General features: G+C 35.7%; 2 protein-coding genes across 3 annotated transcripts in view; both read left to right on the forward strand.

Annotated features, from left to right (window-relative positions):
* The window catches only part of LOC106672227 (probable multidrug resistance-associated protein lethal(2)03659), a 59,385-nt gene extending 57,832 nt beyond the window's left edge, over positions 1-1,553 (forward strand). For both annotated transcript variants that reach the window (XM_014403482.2, XM_014403484.1), the window contains one exon: positions 924-1,553. In XM_014403482.2, coding sequence (XP_014258968.1) covers positions 924-959 — 36 coding nt within the window. In that variant the 3' untranslated portion in view covers positions 960-1,553. The remainder of the gene's footprint in view (positions 1-923) is intronic.
* A 2,316-nt stretch (positions 1,554-3,869) lies between these two features.
* LOC106672266 (exostosin-3) lies at positions 3,870-13,992 on the forward strand. Its single transcript, XM_014403555.2, has 14 exons — positions 3,870-4,120; positions 4,180-4,312; positions 5,814-6,332; positions 6,581-6,703; positions 6,839-6,979; positions 9,657-10,183; positions 10,240-10,356; positions 10,429-10,522; positions 10,589-10,845; positions 12,848-12,975; positions 13,045-13,169; positions 13,241-13,389; positions 13,452-13,556; positions 13,630-13,992. The coding sequence occupies exons 1-14, from the start codon at positions 3,998-4,000 to the stop codon at positions 13,732-13,734; spliced, it is 2,646 nt and encodes an 881-aa protein (XP_014259041.1). The 5' UTR covers positions 3,870-3,997; the 3' UTR covers positions 13,735-13,992.
* The last annotated feature ends 376 nt before the right edge of the window (positions 13,993-14,368 follow it).

Here is a 14,368-nt window from a genome sequence, read left to right on the forward strand (position 1 = left end):
TATAATTTTTATTATTTTATATCATNAAACAAACTGAAATGATTGGAAACGACCAAGAATAATAAAAGTAATTGTTAAAATATTCAGATGCAGTGGTTCCTTCTTAAAATGACGAATTTTAAAAAACAAACAGGGCCTATCTCATATAACAATTACATGTTAACGATGAACTAGATTATCGACCTGCTGGAAACATGAAGTCTTTTCGGAGGATCTACGGAAGAGGTCAAACACAGAGAAAACTTCCTTTCGGTTTTTGCCGAGCTTTCGACAGTTTTATACTGTCATCTTCAGGGCTTAAACCTTAATGGGGAAATAAACGACATGGTGTTTTGGGCACAGAAGTACATTATGTTTTTTGGGGCTCAGCATCTCATAAAAGTCTACAAACTAGTCAAATCTTCCTTTCTTTGTTTTTCAGGTACATGCGATCACAGTGCATTTCTTATATATACATATATACAATTAACTTATCTTACATTTAAATCTCTGTACAGTAAGATTACAGATCAAAAAAAAAAAAAAAAAAAAAACCCTCTTCGACGAGAGGAACAAAGGCTACGGGATACACATGTATGTAGGATGTGATCGCATGTACCTGAAAAACAAAGAAAGGAAGATTTGACTAGTTTGTAGACTTTTATGCGATGCTGAGCCCCAAAAAAACATGATGTACTTCTGTGCCCAAAACACCATGTCGTTTATTTCCCCATTAAGGTTTAAGCCCTGAAGATGACAGTATAAAACTGTCGAAAGCTCGGGAAAAACCGAAAGGAAGTTTTCTCTGTGTTTGACCTCTTCCGTAGATCCTCCAAAAAGACTTCATAATTTTTTATAATTTTCATTTTGTATTACTCTGTTCAACTAACATTTCATACCTATGTATGTACTGTATTGTATTTAGATATTTTTATTCTTTACAGAGTTTTGCCGTTGCACGAGACCCTGAGGAGCAGTAAAATCGTGAAACGAGCCTGCAAATCTTTAACTCAATCCTCCTGCCACTACTTAAGTGATGTTTCAGAAACGTCACATCAAATGTGTCAACGTTAACTTTTACCCGTGTTAATATTAAGTTATTTTATGAAGTGAAATTTATATAATGGCCAATTATGTGTCGATTTTTCTTTTTATTCCTCTTACATAAAGGTAATCTGGTGAAATGTTCCTCTCTCGCCTACAATTTTTTTTTGGTCCTCAGACACGGGAAAGAAGGGACGTGAAAAAGTGTGCCTTTTGCTTGTATACCGCCATAAATTTATGTTAAATGTACTCTAGTGTACTTAAAATTGTACTTTTTTCTTTCTGTAGTACTTAATTTAAATTCGAGCGTCGAGATTGCAACTGTGGATTGCAGACCAGTCTCGTCAAGCTCGCTTTGTTTTAATAATTGAATAGTTACCAACGACGGCGATAGAAGACAAAACGTTCAATCAAAACTTCTACTCCAGTCACTTTTGAAAATCGAGCCAAATAAAAGAGTATTATTTTTTTCATGTAAAATGCAAATTTATACTTAAATTTCTGAAGATTAAATATGTATTTTTTATGTATCTTTTTGTTAAGAACCCTCTTCTTTTGGCTACTGCATATACAATCGTCTTTTTCCCTTTAAAAGCTTTATTGAATCAATAAATTAGAGGTCTCAGACAGAAAATTGGATGTATAAGATGTGTTGTATAAGAAAAAGATAAAACAAACAAATAGTATTGTAAAATGGTTAGGGATCGAAGGCTTTAGGAAAATTGAGGACAAGAATGGTGATTTTACATAGAGTTCTGTAGGTGGAGTTGCTTGAGCCTTGAGGGACTCAAGAAGTGATGGACTGGGGAGAACATGGTGGCTATTTGGGACGGAGACTACTTGATAATGGAAATGATGAATTAGAACCATCGAATTGAATGTTTTTTGTCTATGTTATAAAATTTGTTGTTTACAACTATCTTGATTGCAAGCATTAAACGCTCATCATCAGGTTGAAGCAGATACAAACACATCTCTCGACATGAATTGTAAGTGTGAACCTGCCAAACCACCGCTAACGCACATTCCAATGAGATGCTGGTTTTAATGCCGCTCAATTTTTAACGTGCGAAAAGTGTTGATTACAACACAACTAAATATTATCCTGATAAATTTTAGGTCGAGGTGCAGTAGGTCTTGGGGCCGCCTCTCTTATCCTTATCCCCTATCCTATCCCAATAAATACTGTAAGAAAACAATTTTAAATTAATGATTAATTTATATGTCAAAATTAATAAGAGTAGTTACTTAAATAAGTAATAAATCAACTTACATCAGGGTTGATAGATAACGCTATTCTGACATTGGCTTTCATGCTAATAAATACACTTCCAATCTGCACACAGTACTCAGTAGAAAGTTTTATCCAAAATTCACATATCAAATATGGCATTTAGGTACTTAATTTTTGCATAAAACCATCTTAAAAATAGGAAAGAAAAAATGTATTAAAATAGGATTGATGGAGGTATCATTATTCGGCCATTTGCATTCATGCTAATATATACACTACCAATCTGCACACAGTAGAGTTTTATCCAAAATTCATATATCAAATATGGATTTAGGTACTTAATTTTTGCATAAAACAATCTTAAAATTATGAAAAATAAATCTTTAGAAGTTGAATTGTTTTTAAGTAATAAATCAATTTAAAGTAGGAAGGAAAAATGAATTAAAATAGGATTGATGGAGGTATTGTTATTCAGCCATTTGCATTCATGCTAATAAATACAATCTACTAATATAGCAGGAGTTGGCATTAGGTAGTTTTAATTATTGCATAAAATAACTTTATAATTATGAAAAATACATCTTCAATATTTAAAAATTGGCTCTTTTTAAGTAATACATCAATTAAATCATGTTTGGTAGGGTATCGTTATTCCACCATTTGCATTCGTGCTAATAAACACAATCCATCAATCTACACACAGCTGAAAGCATTATCCAAAGTTCATAGTCTGCATTAGTATTTAATTATTGAAAAAAAAATTTTTTAATGATGTAAAATGCATCTTTAATATTTAGAAATTGTCTTTTTTTAAGTAATAAATCAACTTAAATCAGGTTTGATAGGGTATCATAATTTCACCATTCATGCTAATAAATACAATCTACCAAAATGCACACAGTAGACAGTTTCATCTATTAGTCATAGCAGCATTGACTTTAGTATTGCACAAAACAATTTTAAAATTAGGAAAAATACATTAATTTTTAGAAATTGTCTTTTTTAAGTAATAAATCAACATTAATAATGTTTGATAGGGTATCGTTACTCCGCCATTTGCATTCATGCTAATAAATACGATCTATCAATCTGCACACAGTAGAAAGTTTTATACAAAATTCATAGCAGGAATTGGCATTAGGTAGTTTTAATTATTGCATAAAATAATTTTACAATTATGAAAAATACTATTTAGATATTGTATTTTTTTAAAGTAATAAATCAACGTAAAATAGGATAGGAAAAATTGAAATTAAGGTCGATGGGGTTTCGTTATTCCGCCATTCACGCTAATAAATACAATTTACCACAGTAGTTTTATCTAACATTCATAGCATGATTTAATTATTGCATAAAATAATTTAATAATAAATACAACAAAATAATAAAAAATACATATTTAATAATTAGAAATTATTAAAAGAAAACTCAAGATGATAAAACTATCTGTTGGGGAGGAAGGCCTGTCAAAATTGTCGGTATTTATAAATCGTCAAAAAAAATATTGTAGGTAGATTTTTTTAAAAGATTTTTTCAATATTTATTAAGATCGATTAATTAATTGGGAACAATTGATTCTTTAGGGTAGTTTTTGGGTACAAATAAAATGTTTATAGTATAACCCTGCGGGAGGTTACTTATTGATTCGAGATGAGAGACGGCGGCAGGTCCTTGTTTTGTCAATTCGTTCCTCCGGCACCCGGGCAGCAACGATGATCGACGCCTGCAGCGAACAAGGAAATGCATTTGACCAGGGAGCGCGTCTGCCACTGGATGGCAAACATAAAACTGTCTCGGATTTTGATCCTGGTGACGGTCGCCCTAGTCACCGTCCCACTCTTCACACACTATTACATCTCCAATGTGAGTTGACCGTCGAGAAATTTTTGAAAATTATTTACATTTATTGATGTTCGACTAAGGTGGAGCGTGACAGGGAGCGGCCGCTGCTGGACGTCCACCGGTCCAGGACCAAGCTGGAGGCTTACGAGGACTTCAGCGCTCTTAAGGCCTCCGATCTGAAAATGCGAATACAAGAGATGCTCCGTATTAAAGGTAATTTGATTGTGATGTACGGTCATTTCAGCCTTTAAAGGACAGCATTCTAGACTGCTGATGGCATAGGTTTCCTCTACCCTGTTGCACCCAAAAATACAGATTACTTGCCTAGATATCCCTCCACAACATTCACACTTTTAAACGTAAAATATGTTACAGAGGAGTTTCAATACTGGATTCGTCTACACTCATGATTTTTTGATGATATTAGATAACAGTAGGCTAGTCTTAGTAGCTAGATGATAGTAGATACCAGGGGATGAAGTTTTAAGGGTGAATCCAAAGACCGAACTGATGGTAAACCTAGGTAAATGTGCTACAGTTTTCCAGTAAGAAATCATAGCGATTGAACATTGCACCTGGGAAATAAAAAGGCTTGGAGTACATTCCCAGAAGATAGCCATTTTCTTTGACAGTCAGGCAGCACTAAAGGCCCTCATGCAAGGTGAAGGCAAAGAGTATTTGGAACTGAAAGTTGACATTGTTGAAACGGATCATACAGGGAGGCTAAATGTCAAATTATTCATGTATTGGATGAGGGATCTCATCAATTTACAGTAACTTTAACAATTATTATTAAATTATTTCCAATTAAAATTCCATAGGCAGTGCCAGGATTCAAGCCGAAAAACGCTGGTGTGGCAAATATGACGCGAATGCACTAGACATTTGGCTACTGCAGACACCACAGAGATTTTTCTCTATTAAAAGTATCAAAAATATAAATCATTTTTATTTAAGAAAAATGTAATAAGCATATATTTGGTGCCCCTAATGGACAGACACTCCCTCTTGAACAGACAATTTAATTTTTTTGGACATTTTCCATTTACTTAACTAAGAAAATTACTTCTCATTACCAGACATTCTAATACATGGTCACACGTATAGATTTTTTTAATGAAAAAGTCAACAATATGTGGATAGCAAAAAGAAAACTCAGGATTCCTCTAACGTGTTACTTGTAAGGAGAAATTTTTTGGGAAGTCTCACACCCTACACGACCCTCATCAACGCGTTTGGCACTCCTGGTCAGTAATTACAACAAACCATTTCAGAGCTAAGTGTGAAAAAAGGAAGATTCTTTTTGTCAGAAAAAGAATTGAGTCCATACATGCAAAGTCCAAGTGTGCTTGGATCCTAATATTTTTTTCAGTAATTTGATTTTTACCGATTGTTTTTGGTATTACTATCCTCACTGGGTTGGTTGGTCAGATGCATTTAGTTATTTTGCTATCTTCAGTGGGTCTGTCCACAGGAAGAAATCCAACGTTTTAATTTTTTTTGCGTGTAATATCTGTACCCTTCTAATTAGCTGACAAAATTCCATAACTAAGGGTGTCTGCTTGTTATAGTAGTAGTATATAGCAGTATTAATTTAAATGTAAGCCAGTGAAAAACAGTCATTAATTATTTATTTAATTTTTAGATTTAGATTAATTGTTTTTTTTAAATTAATTAATTAATTATTATTATTATTATTTTTTTTTTTTTAAAGGATCTGTTAGTACGGAACTGAGAGATCTCGAGGCAAAGAGACAGAGGTTGCAGAGTGAGGTTGTCTTGTACGCTCACAAGATTGAATCTCTTAAGCTTGAGCTGGGACGACAGCAGGCGGAGCTCAACAAGCTCAAACTCTCCGTCGAGCAGGCGCAAGTCGCACAAAAGGAAGCGTTACAGCGCAACAGCCCAGAACTGGCGCCGCCTTTGGCTCTGATTCCCGTGAATCCCTCGGTGCATCTTGATCCGCCTGGGTCGAACAATCCACCGTGTACCATGGCGACCTGCTTTGACCATTCACGCTGCCCCCTCACGTCTTCGTTCCCGGTCTATCTTTATGACACATCTCAATCCTTGGCGTCCATCTTTCTCAAAACGGCCGTCAGCCAGACGGTCGGTTACAACCCGCACTTCACCCTTGATGCGTCCAAAGCCTGCATCTTCTTGGTGCTTTTAGGTGAAGGTGCCAGCCCAGAACTTCACAAGCTGAAAGACCTGCCATACTGGTCTGGTGATGGTGTGTTATCTTTTTAAACATAATAATTTTCTAAATATTAATTTTTTATTAATTTCTGACCATTATCTTCTTATCTTTTCTGATTTGATCTACCAAAACGCATATAAACCTGCCTTTATCAGTATTGATCTAAAAGTGTAGTAGTAATGCAAAGCCAAAACTCATCTGACAGACCAAAATAATTTGGAACGATCGAAGTTCATCAGTGTGGAGTCATCGAGAAAAAATCTAAATATTAATTTTTGCAGGAAGAAATCACGTTCTGCTTCACTTGACAAGGCTGGATTTAAAACCGGAATCATCCGTCATGCCGAATATAGACACTGGGCGGGCCATTATCGCCCAATTTCACCACGACAAGTTCAGACCAGGTGTGTATTTTTAATTATGGATTAATTAAGTTAATTATGGAGATTAGATTAATTAATTTTTCATCATTTAAATCTGCTTTGCTGCTGTGTACTTAATCTTTGCCCGTTATTTTTTTATTTTAATTTTGTAAATAGGTTTTGATCTACCGATTGGTGTAGCAAGAGGTCCTCCAGGCGGTGATGTATGGTCGGATGCAGCAATGATGCTTCCAGCGAGGAGGAAGTACCTCTTCTCATTCCAGGGTTCTTTGAAAAACCAAGAGAAAGGGTTTAACAGTATGTTGAACATTAATTTAGAAATTATTATGATTAAAAAAAAAAATATATATATATATATATATTTTTGCATTGTGGAATATGAAACCATAATGCACATGAAGTTACGAAGTGTAAGACCAAAATGCTTGTTTTTCTCAATGAATAACCACAATTTAAATTTTAAAAAAGCTTTTTAATTGTTAAAAGGAAAAGAACTTGCCATTGTTTTTTCCTTAAATAACTACTATAATAGTAATATTATTATTTATTTTAATTAATTATACTTTTAATCTAAGGTCTTGGTTGAGATAAAAAAGCAAGTGTCATTGCGGGATTTGAACCCATCACCTTTGGCTCGATACGCTGCTGCTCTAGCCACTTGAGCTATCATGACATGTGTTAGTATAATTAATTAAAATACAATTAACATGATCAATTATGGCTGCTTAATACATATACGGATTATTATTTATTGTCTATTTTAGTAGTTTGTGAGTTGTGAAAAAAAAATCGTGAAATATTTATATTTGATCGGTGGGGTTATGAACCTGCATTTTAATCGTTAACAGTCATCAGAGGTAGGTGATATGGACCGTTGTGGTATGGTGCACGGTTCATATTCGCTACGGCACTGATTTGTAAGGACTCTCCCGAGATACGGAAAATATTTTAAAATTTTTTTAAAAGTTATTCAGATATCGTGAGATGCGGTTGGGTGTGATGTCTCACCTCATCTCACGATATCTGAATAACTATCGATTAACAGTCACTAATCTCTACACATGTTTTTAAAATTTCAAAAAGGTTAAATTGAAAAATGGTCTTCACATTAATGTTATTAATGTTGACAAAGCGATACTAAAGGCCTGTGGCATTGATTCAATTCCAAAAAATATTGTAAGCCGGTCCCTATCTTAGAATAAGTTGTAGTGGGTAAAGTAAGAACAAAAGATGATTAGTTTAAACGATCATAGAACAAAGGCTGTAAATCGGCAGGGGCGATCACCCAGATAAGAACGACATGACATCCTCTACCTATCTAGGAAACAAAACTCGGTAATAATTAAGCAGTTTGTTGAAAGTTGTCATAGCACATATGGGAGCAATGTGATGTTCCTCACAAATCATGGAAACCTAGCCCTGCAAAAATTACACAGTTGGTCAAATAAATAAGAACGTAGAAGAGGGTCATAAACCCAGAAACTGAAGGGTTGTCACAACTTCAAAAATATGTAGTGACATGAGACATCACAAATTGGGGTTGTGTCAACCATGTGCATGAGACACCTGTTTTCCCCGGTCCACCCATGGCATGGGAACTCTCCTGTCTTTTGGTTTTCCTTTCCATGCCTACTCCAGTAGAGAAACTGCCTTAAAAAGGGATGATTTAGAAATTAAAAGTAAGTCAGTACCAAAGACTCAACCCAGAGAGTTAACAGTCGACAGAAGCAGCCACAGTCTGGGACTCAACAAAGAGACTTTTAGCCAGCCAAGCCAGCAAGGACTAGCTGTTGTGACTCATCAGATGTGGCAAGTCTTTGCGGTAAGTCCCTTTGTTAATAGACTCATCCCAGATTTATAGTTGTGGTTGACTTTTTATGGAATGTGTTAAAATAAACGTTGAAGAATATACTCTCCAGTTTATTAAATTCTATAACTTCACAACTACTCTCTTATTGCTTAGAAAAAAGCAAGCAAATGCAGAGAGATTATTCAGCTGTCGCGCCGTTTGCAATATCCCCAACAGCCGTCAATTTTGAAAGCAGGGTTTTTCTAGAAGAGGTGATCTGCAATGTCTGTATATGGTGAAAGGTTTAGAGTGTCTTTCCAGAACAATGGCTGTAATGAATGTGTTAAAGTCCATGGAGTTGTTTGTGATTATTTTTGTAGACACATTGAAGATGTTGAGAAAATGAAGCACACCAACCCAGTTAGGATAGGGAGACCAAAATGATTGGTAACGATTGTGTCCTCTTGAGATCATTTCTGATAATTTTGATCCATCAGACCAAAATACTTGGAAAAATCCAAACTACAAACATACAATTTTATTTTATTACAAGTTGTCTGTCTTACCACCAATTGTTTTGGACTGCCTATCCTTGCCTGTTGGTGTGCCAGATATTGGCATTTCTTTAGTGGTGGGTTTGTTGTATGTCCACCAGGGATGGGCAACAAGGGAAATTCTGGGATTTCTTCTTAAAGTCCACAAGGTGGCTAGGTTGTTTGTTGATGGCAAGAAATTGAAAGTCATCTAACACACAACCCAGTGAGCATAGGCAGACCAAAATTATCTGGAACAACAATTTCAGATTCATCACCCCAAAGACAAAATGGAGAAATCAACCAATATTGCAAAAATTGTGATAGATGTTAGGGGGTTTTTGATTTTTTTGGTCTGTCAGAGTGAAACAGCGGGCATGGACTAACCAAAATAATCGGATATGACTGAACTACTTACTAATACAGATATATATTTTATTTCAAGAGTCTGACCACCAATTATTTTGGTCTGCCTTGTTGATTTGGCCTGTTTGGCATTTGGCCATCTTCTAGTAGGTTTGTAATGATGCCTCAACCTGCTTATAACCCTAACCATGAAAATTGTTAAATATAGACCTTTGTTAAGGTGTTTATCTCTATATTTTATATATTCAATATTGTGTTGGTTTAGTGCAACAAAGAAAAATTATAGTTTCAGAATTACAGTCGTTCTTGTCAACGACATCGGATGAGATAGTGTTCGATACGACTTGCAAACCAAGCGGGATGTTCCGGCAAAGCGCCGACGACTGGGCGTTGTGCGGAACAGACGAAATGAGGGAGAAGCTTCTCCGTGAGAGCACTTTCGTTTTGATACCTGCTTCCAAACCATCACCCGTGATCGGCGTCAGACTCTACGAGGCGTTGAAGTCCGCCACGATACCCATTATTGTTGGAGACGATGTTATACTGCCTTACAACGAGGTTATCAGATGGAGTGGAGCCATCGTTCAAGTAGCGTTGGCGAGGGTTCCAGAGCTGCATTTCTTATTGAGATCGATCGGCGATGCAGATCTATTACTGATGAAGCGACAAGGCAGGTTCCTTTGGGAGCGTTATCTCTCTTCCCTGCAAGCCCTCGTTGACACGACTCTAGCCACGCTTAGAGACAGGCTGAAACTACCGCCGCCTCCTATACAAGAAACCCCTGCGACATCCATTTTCACCGATGGTTTTATTGTAAGTGTTATTTATTTTAAACATTTATAAAATAATAGTAAAATTCAATTCTTAAGCCTTTGAAAACGGATCCTGTGATCGCTGACGCTGAACCGGAAGAGAGTCTCGGCCCACTGGAACCACCGTATCCGTCACCTGCTTTTAAGAGAAACTACTCCCTCTTCATGACACAGGTCAAAATATAAAACATATCACCTATAATAATTCTTTTAAAATGTAATACTAAATAATGTTTAATTCTACAGGGTTATGAGATGTGGAACAAATGGGGCGACCCTTTTCGACTCTATCCACAGCTTCCTTTCGATCCCGTACTCCCATCCGATGCCAAATTCATTGGTGAATAGACAATTTGTTATTATTTTTATTATTTTTTGGAATAGAAGTATTAAAACAGTTTTTCAGGTTCTGGAATGGGCTTCAGACCGATTGGAGCCGGCGCTGGCGGTGCGGGTAAAGAGTTCTGTGAGAGCCTCGGTGGAAACTCACCTCGTGAGCAGTTCACGATTGTGATGTTGACATATGAGAGGGAGCAGGTCCTTATGAACTCGTTGAGCAGGCTACACGGGCTCCCGTACTTGAACAAAATCATCGTCGTTTGGAACTCTCCTCGGCCACCGCTGCAAGATCTACGCTGGCCTGATGTCGGGGTACCGGTCCATGTAAGTACCAACTTACAAATCTTCACAGGAAAAAAAATTGAATAAATACTTGAAACAAACTTATTAATAACTCGGAAAAATAGTTTTTTAAAACTTTTTTTTCTTAATGTCTGCAGCATGGTTTGTTGATTTCATTTTAGTCTACCTAATCGTACCATTTTAGAAACATGCTGAAAACGGCAAAATATTATTTCCTTCCATTCCAGTCACGACAAAATTTTAGTTTCATCACCTCACAAACCTGTTGAAATTTCACAATGGGATTTGTCTTGACATTGTTTCATATTGTTTTCGACTGTCAGATACATTTTGTCAATTTACCTTATCAATAGTTAAATTTTCTTGTCTTTTTCATCCTGCTTATCATCCTGACCGATTGGACACAGCGAGAAGGTCTACAGGCTACCAAAACAGTTAGGATAGATACACAAAATGATCAGAAAAACCAAAACTATTGTGAAAATGTTTTTCTTATCAGATTTTTCCTCCTTTGCTGGTTACATATTCCCAACAAGTTGTCTGGTCTGACAGTCAATCGTTTTGATGTGCCTATCTTTGCTGGTTGGTCTGTCAGACACTTTTCAGCAATATGCCATCTTCAATGGTGGATTTGTACATTTACGAGGACCATAATGGTATTTCTTCTTAAAGTCCATGAGGTCATGAATATGTAGTTTGGTTGTCTGTGATCATTTTTATAGACAGACCGAAGATGGTGAGAAACTGAAACTCATCAACCCAGGGAGGAAAGGTAGACCTAAATGATAGGTAACAACCCAATTTTAGATGCCCAGAAAAAAAGGAAAATTTATCAATGTAGTGGAAATTGTGATTCTCCTCTTGAAGTCTTTTCTGATTATTTTTGTTTGCCGACTGGGCCTCCTTTGGCTTTCAAAGACGCCTGCAGGTCTTCAGCCTCCTGCTGGCCTCGCTCAACCTTGCTGAAGCACTCTTGTCTCCGGCCGAATCTCGTCACCCCATTACGAAAAAAATTGTTTTTCTAGCAATTGTTAATTGCTCTACCAGATACTTTTTTACATTTTACCTTCTTCAGTGGTGGATTTGTACATCCATCAATAGTGGGCGATAAGGGCCATTGTGGGATTTCTTCTTACACAGAAGATGGCGAGAAACTGAAAGACATTTAACACACCAACCCAAGCATAGGCAGTCCAAAATGATTGGTAATGACACTATTCATTCAACGTAGAGAAATCTACCAATATAGTGAAAATTGTGATTCTTCTTGAAATGGTTTCCGATTATTTTAATCTGTCAGACTGAAACAGCAGCGACGATCATCTTCAGGGCCTGGGATTTATAAACATTGTTTGAATTCAATACGTGTAGGATGTGGAAAAAAATGAATTTATACAATGCTAGAAAATTTTAGAATAAAAATTTTTCTAGCATTCTATAAATTCATTCTTTTTTTAAATCTAAAATTTTCTAGCATTGTATAAATTCATAATTTTTTCCACATCTACATGTATTGTAAAATTCAAACAATGTTTATAAATTCCAGGCCCTGAAGTTGATCTCAATAAAGGTCGAAACATTAGCACAATAAAGAAAATGTTTTTCTAAAACTTACATCACACCAGACCACATCTCATGATCTCCGAATAATCGTAATAATGTATGTTAATAGAGAAAAAAGTTGATTGGCTTATTAAGCATATTTACGTCCGAAGTGACCTGAGATGCTTCATGCAGCAGGTGGGAAGAATGACTTAGTCGAAAATAAGTTGTTAAAAGAGAGTTCTGCATCAAAATCATATTTTATTTTGTAGTTGTTCCATAAGTATTCTTTTCTTGTGTTCAATAAAATTTATAAGTTCATTTCGAGTTCAATTTCCAAAGCTTCTAACTATATTTAATTTTCCTACATTTATATTTATAAATATATCCACTAAATTGATTAGAAATGAATTTGCGCAAAAACCATATCAAACTTTTGAAGAAAAAAAGTGTTTTTGAGGGGCTTTTTTTCTAATTGCAGGTAGTCAAAGCTACAAGAAACAGTCTCAACAACAGGTTTTTGCCTTATGATGCTATCGAGACTGAAGCTGTGCTTTCAGTTGATGATGACGCTCATCTAAGGCACGATGAAATTATTTTTGGATTCAGGTAGTACTATAGTTGTTTGTGGTGTTTGATTGGATTATATTAAAATAATAATAATAAAATAAATTGCAGGGTTTGGAGAGAACAAAGGGATCGTGTAGTCGGATTCCCCGGACGGTTCCACGCCCTGGATTTAAACTACGGTGGTTGGCTTTACAATTCTAACTACTCGTGTGAACTTTCGATGGTGCTAACTGGTAAAACTCATTCAACGTTTTATTAATTTTATTAGGACGAGCGGTTCATAAAAGTATCGATTTGTTTTCAGGCGCTGCTTTTATCCATAAACACTACACATATCTTTATTCGTATTGGCTTCCTCAAGCCATTAGGGACAAGGTGGACGAGTACATGAACTGTGAAGACATCGCGATGAACTTTCTCGTCTCGCACATCACAAGAAAACCGCCTGTTAAGGTGAATTTTCAACTGACGAATTTAATAATTCGTTCAATTGGTCTTTTTCCTCTTTGTCTTAGGTGACTTCGAGGTGGACTTTCAGATGCCCAGGATGTCCTGTATCGCTCTCTGAGGATGACACGCACTTCCAAGAGAGACACAAGTGTATAAACTTCTTCTCGCAGGTCCATTTCACATTCCTTTTTCTAATTTTTCCACTTTGACGGTTATTTTTTACGAATATTTTTTTTTCTCCAGGTGTTTGGATATACACCCTTGCTGAACACGCAGTTCAGAGCGGACTCGATTCTCTTCAAGACGAGAATACCACACGATAAACAGAAATGTTTCAAATTCATTTAAGTATGTGCTTGAGCTTTATATTCGGAAATGATCTCTGATATTTTTTTAAACTTTAATGGAATGTAAAATTAATATTTTATTCAGATACATTGTAGGTTGTTGCTTGGAAGATGTAGGTATGTGACTCGTGCTAGTCAAACTTTTTTTTTTATGTGCCATTTTACCGATTGTAAAGGTATGAAAAACAACCATGGTTTGCCATTTAATGATATAGCAAAATATGACGAGTTTTTATTTTATTTTATGAGCATTAGTAGATATATAAGGAAGGAATCAAAAATGGTCATGTTTCTAGTTTTAGTTTGATGATTTGGGTCAGCGTACATCTATTGAGTTGATTATTCTTTGTCGTTAAATTAACATCACCACAGAATATCACTTAGGCGTCAATAAGACTGCGATTAGCACAGAAATCTCAACAGTCACAACATGCCCGGTCAAATCTTAGCCATAAAAAAAAAAATATCATTAAAAATCCATTCTGTTTGTCACTAATGTAGATAGTTTAAAACTAATATATCCTTGTTTATATTTTTTTAAATGTATTAATTAACCTCGATGTTTATTATTAAGATTTATAAGTTCTTAAATATTGAAATGTCTCATTGAAAGGGGCGTTTTATCACATTAACGT

The sequence above is a fragment of the Cimex lectularius genome, unplaced genomic scaffold (assembly GCF_000648675.2).
Source record: "Cimex lectularius strain Harlan isolate CLEC.00 unplaced genomic scaffold, Clec_2.1 scaffold17, whole genome shotgun sequence".
Classification (NCBI taxonomy): Eukaryota; Metazoa; Arthropoda; class Insecta; order Hemiptera; family Cimicidae; genus Cimex; species Cimex lectularius.

Coding starts and splice junctions, on each gene's coding strand:
- LOC106672266 (XM_014403555.2), top strand. CDS start 3,998: ATGCATTTGACCAGGGAGCGCGTCTGCCACTGGATGGCAAACATAAAA. Junction 4,121..4,179: donor CACACTATTACATCTCCAAT/GTGAGTTGACCG, acceptor TGTTCGACTAAG/GTGGAGCGTGACAGGGAGCG. Junction 10,184..10,239: donor TTTTCACCGATGGTTTTATT/GTAAGTGTTATT, acceptor TCAATTCTTAAG/CCTTTGAAAACGGATCCTGT.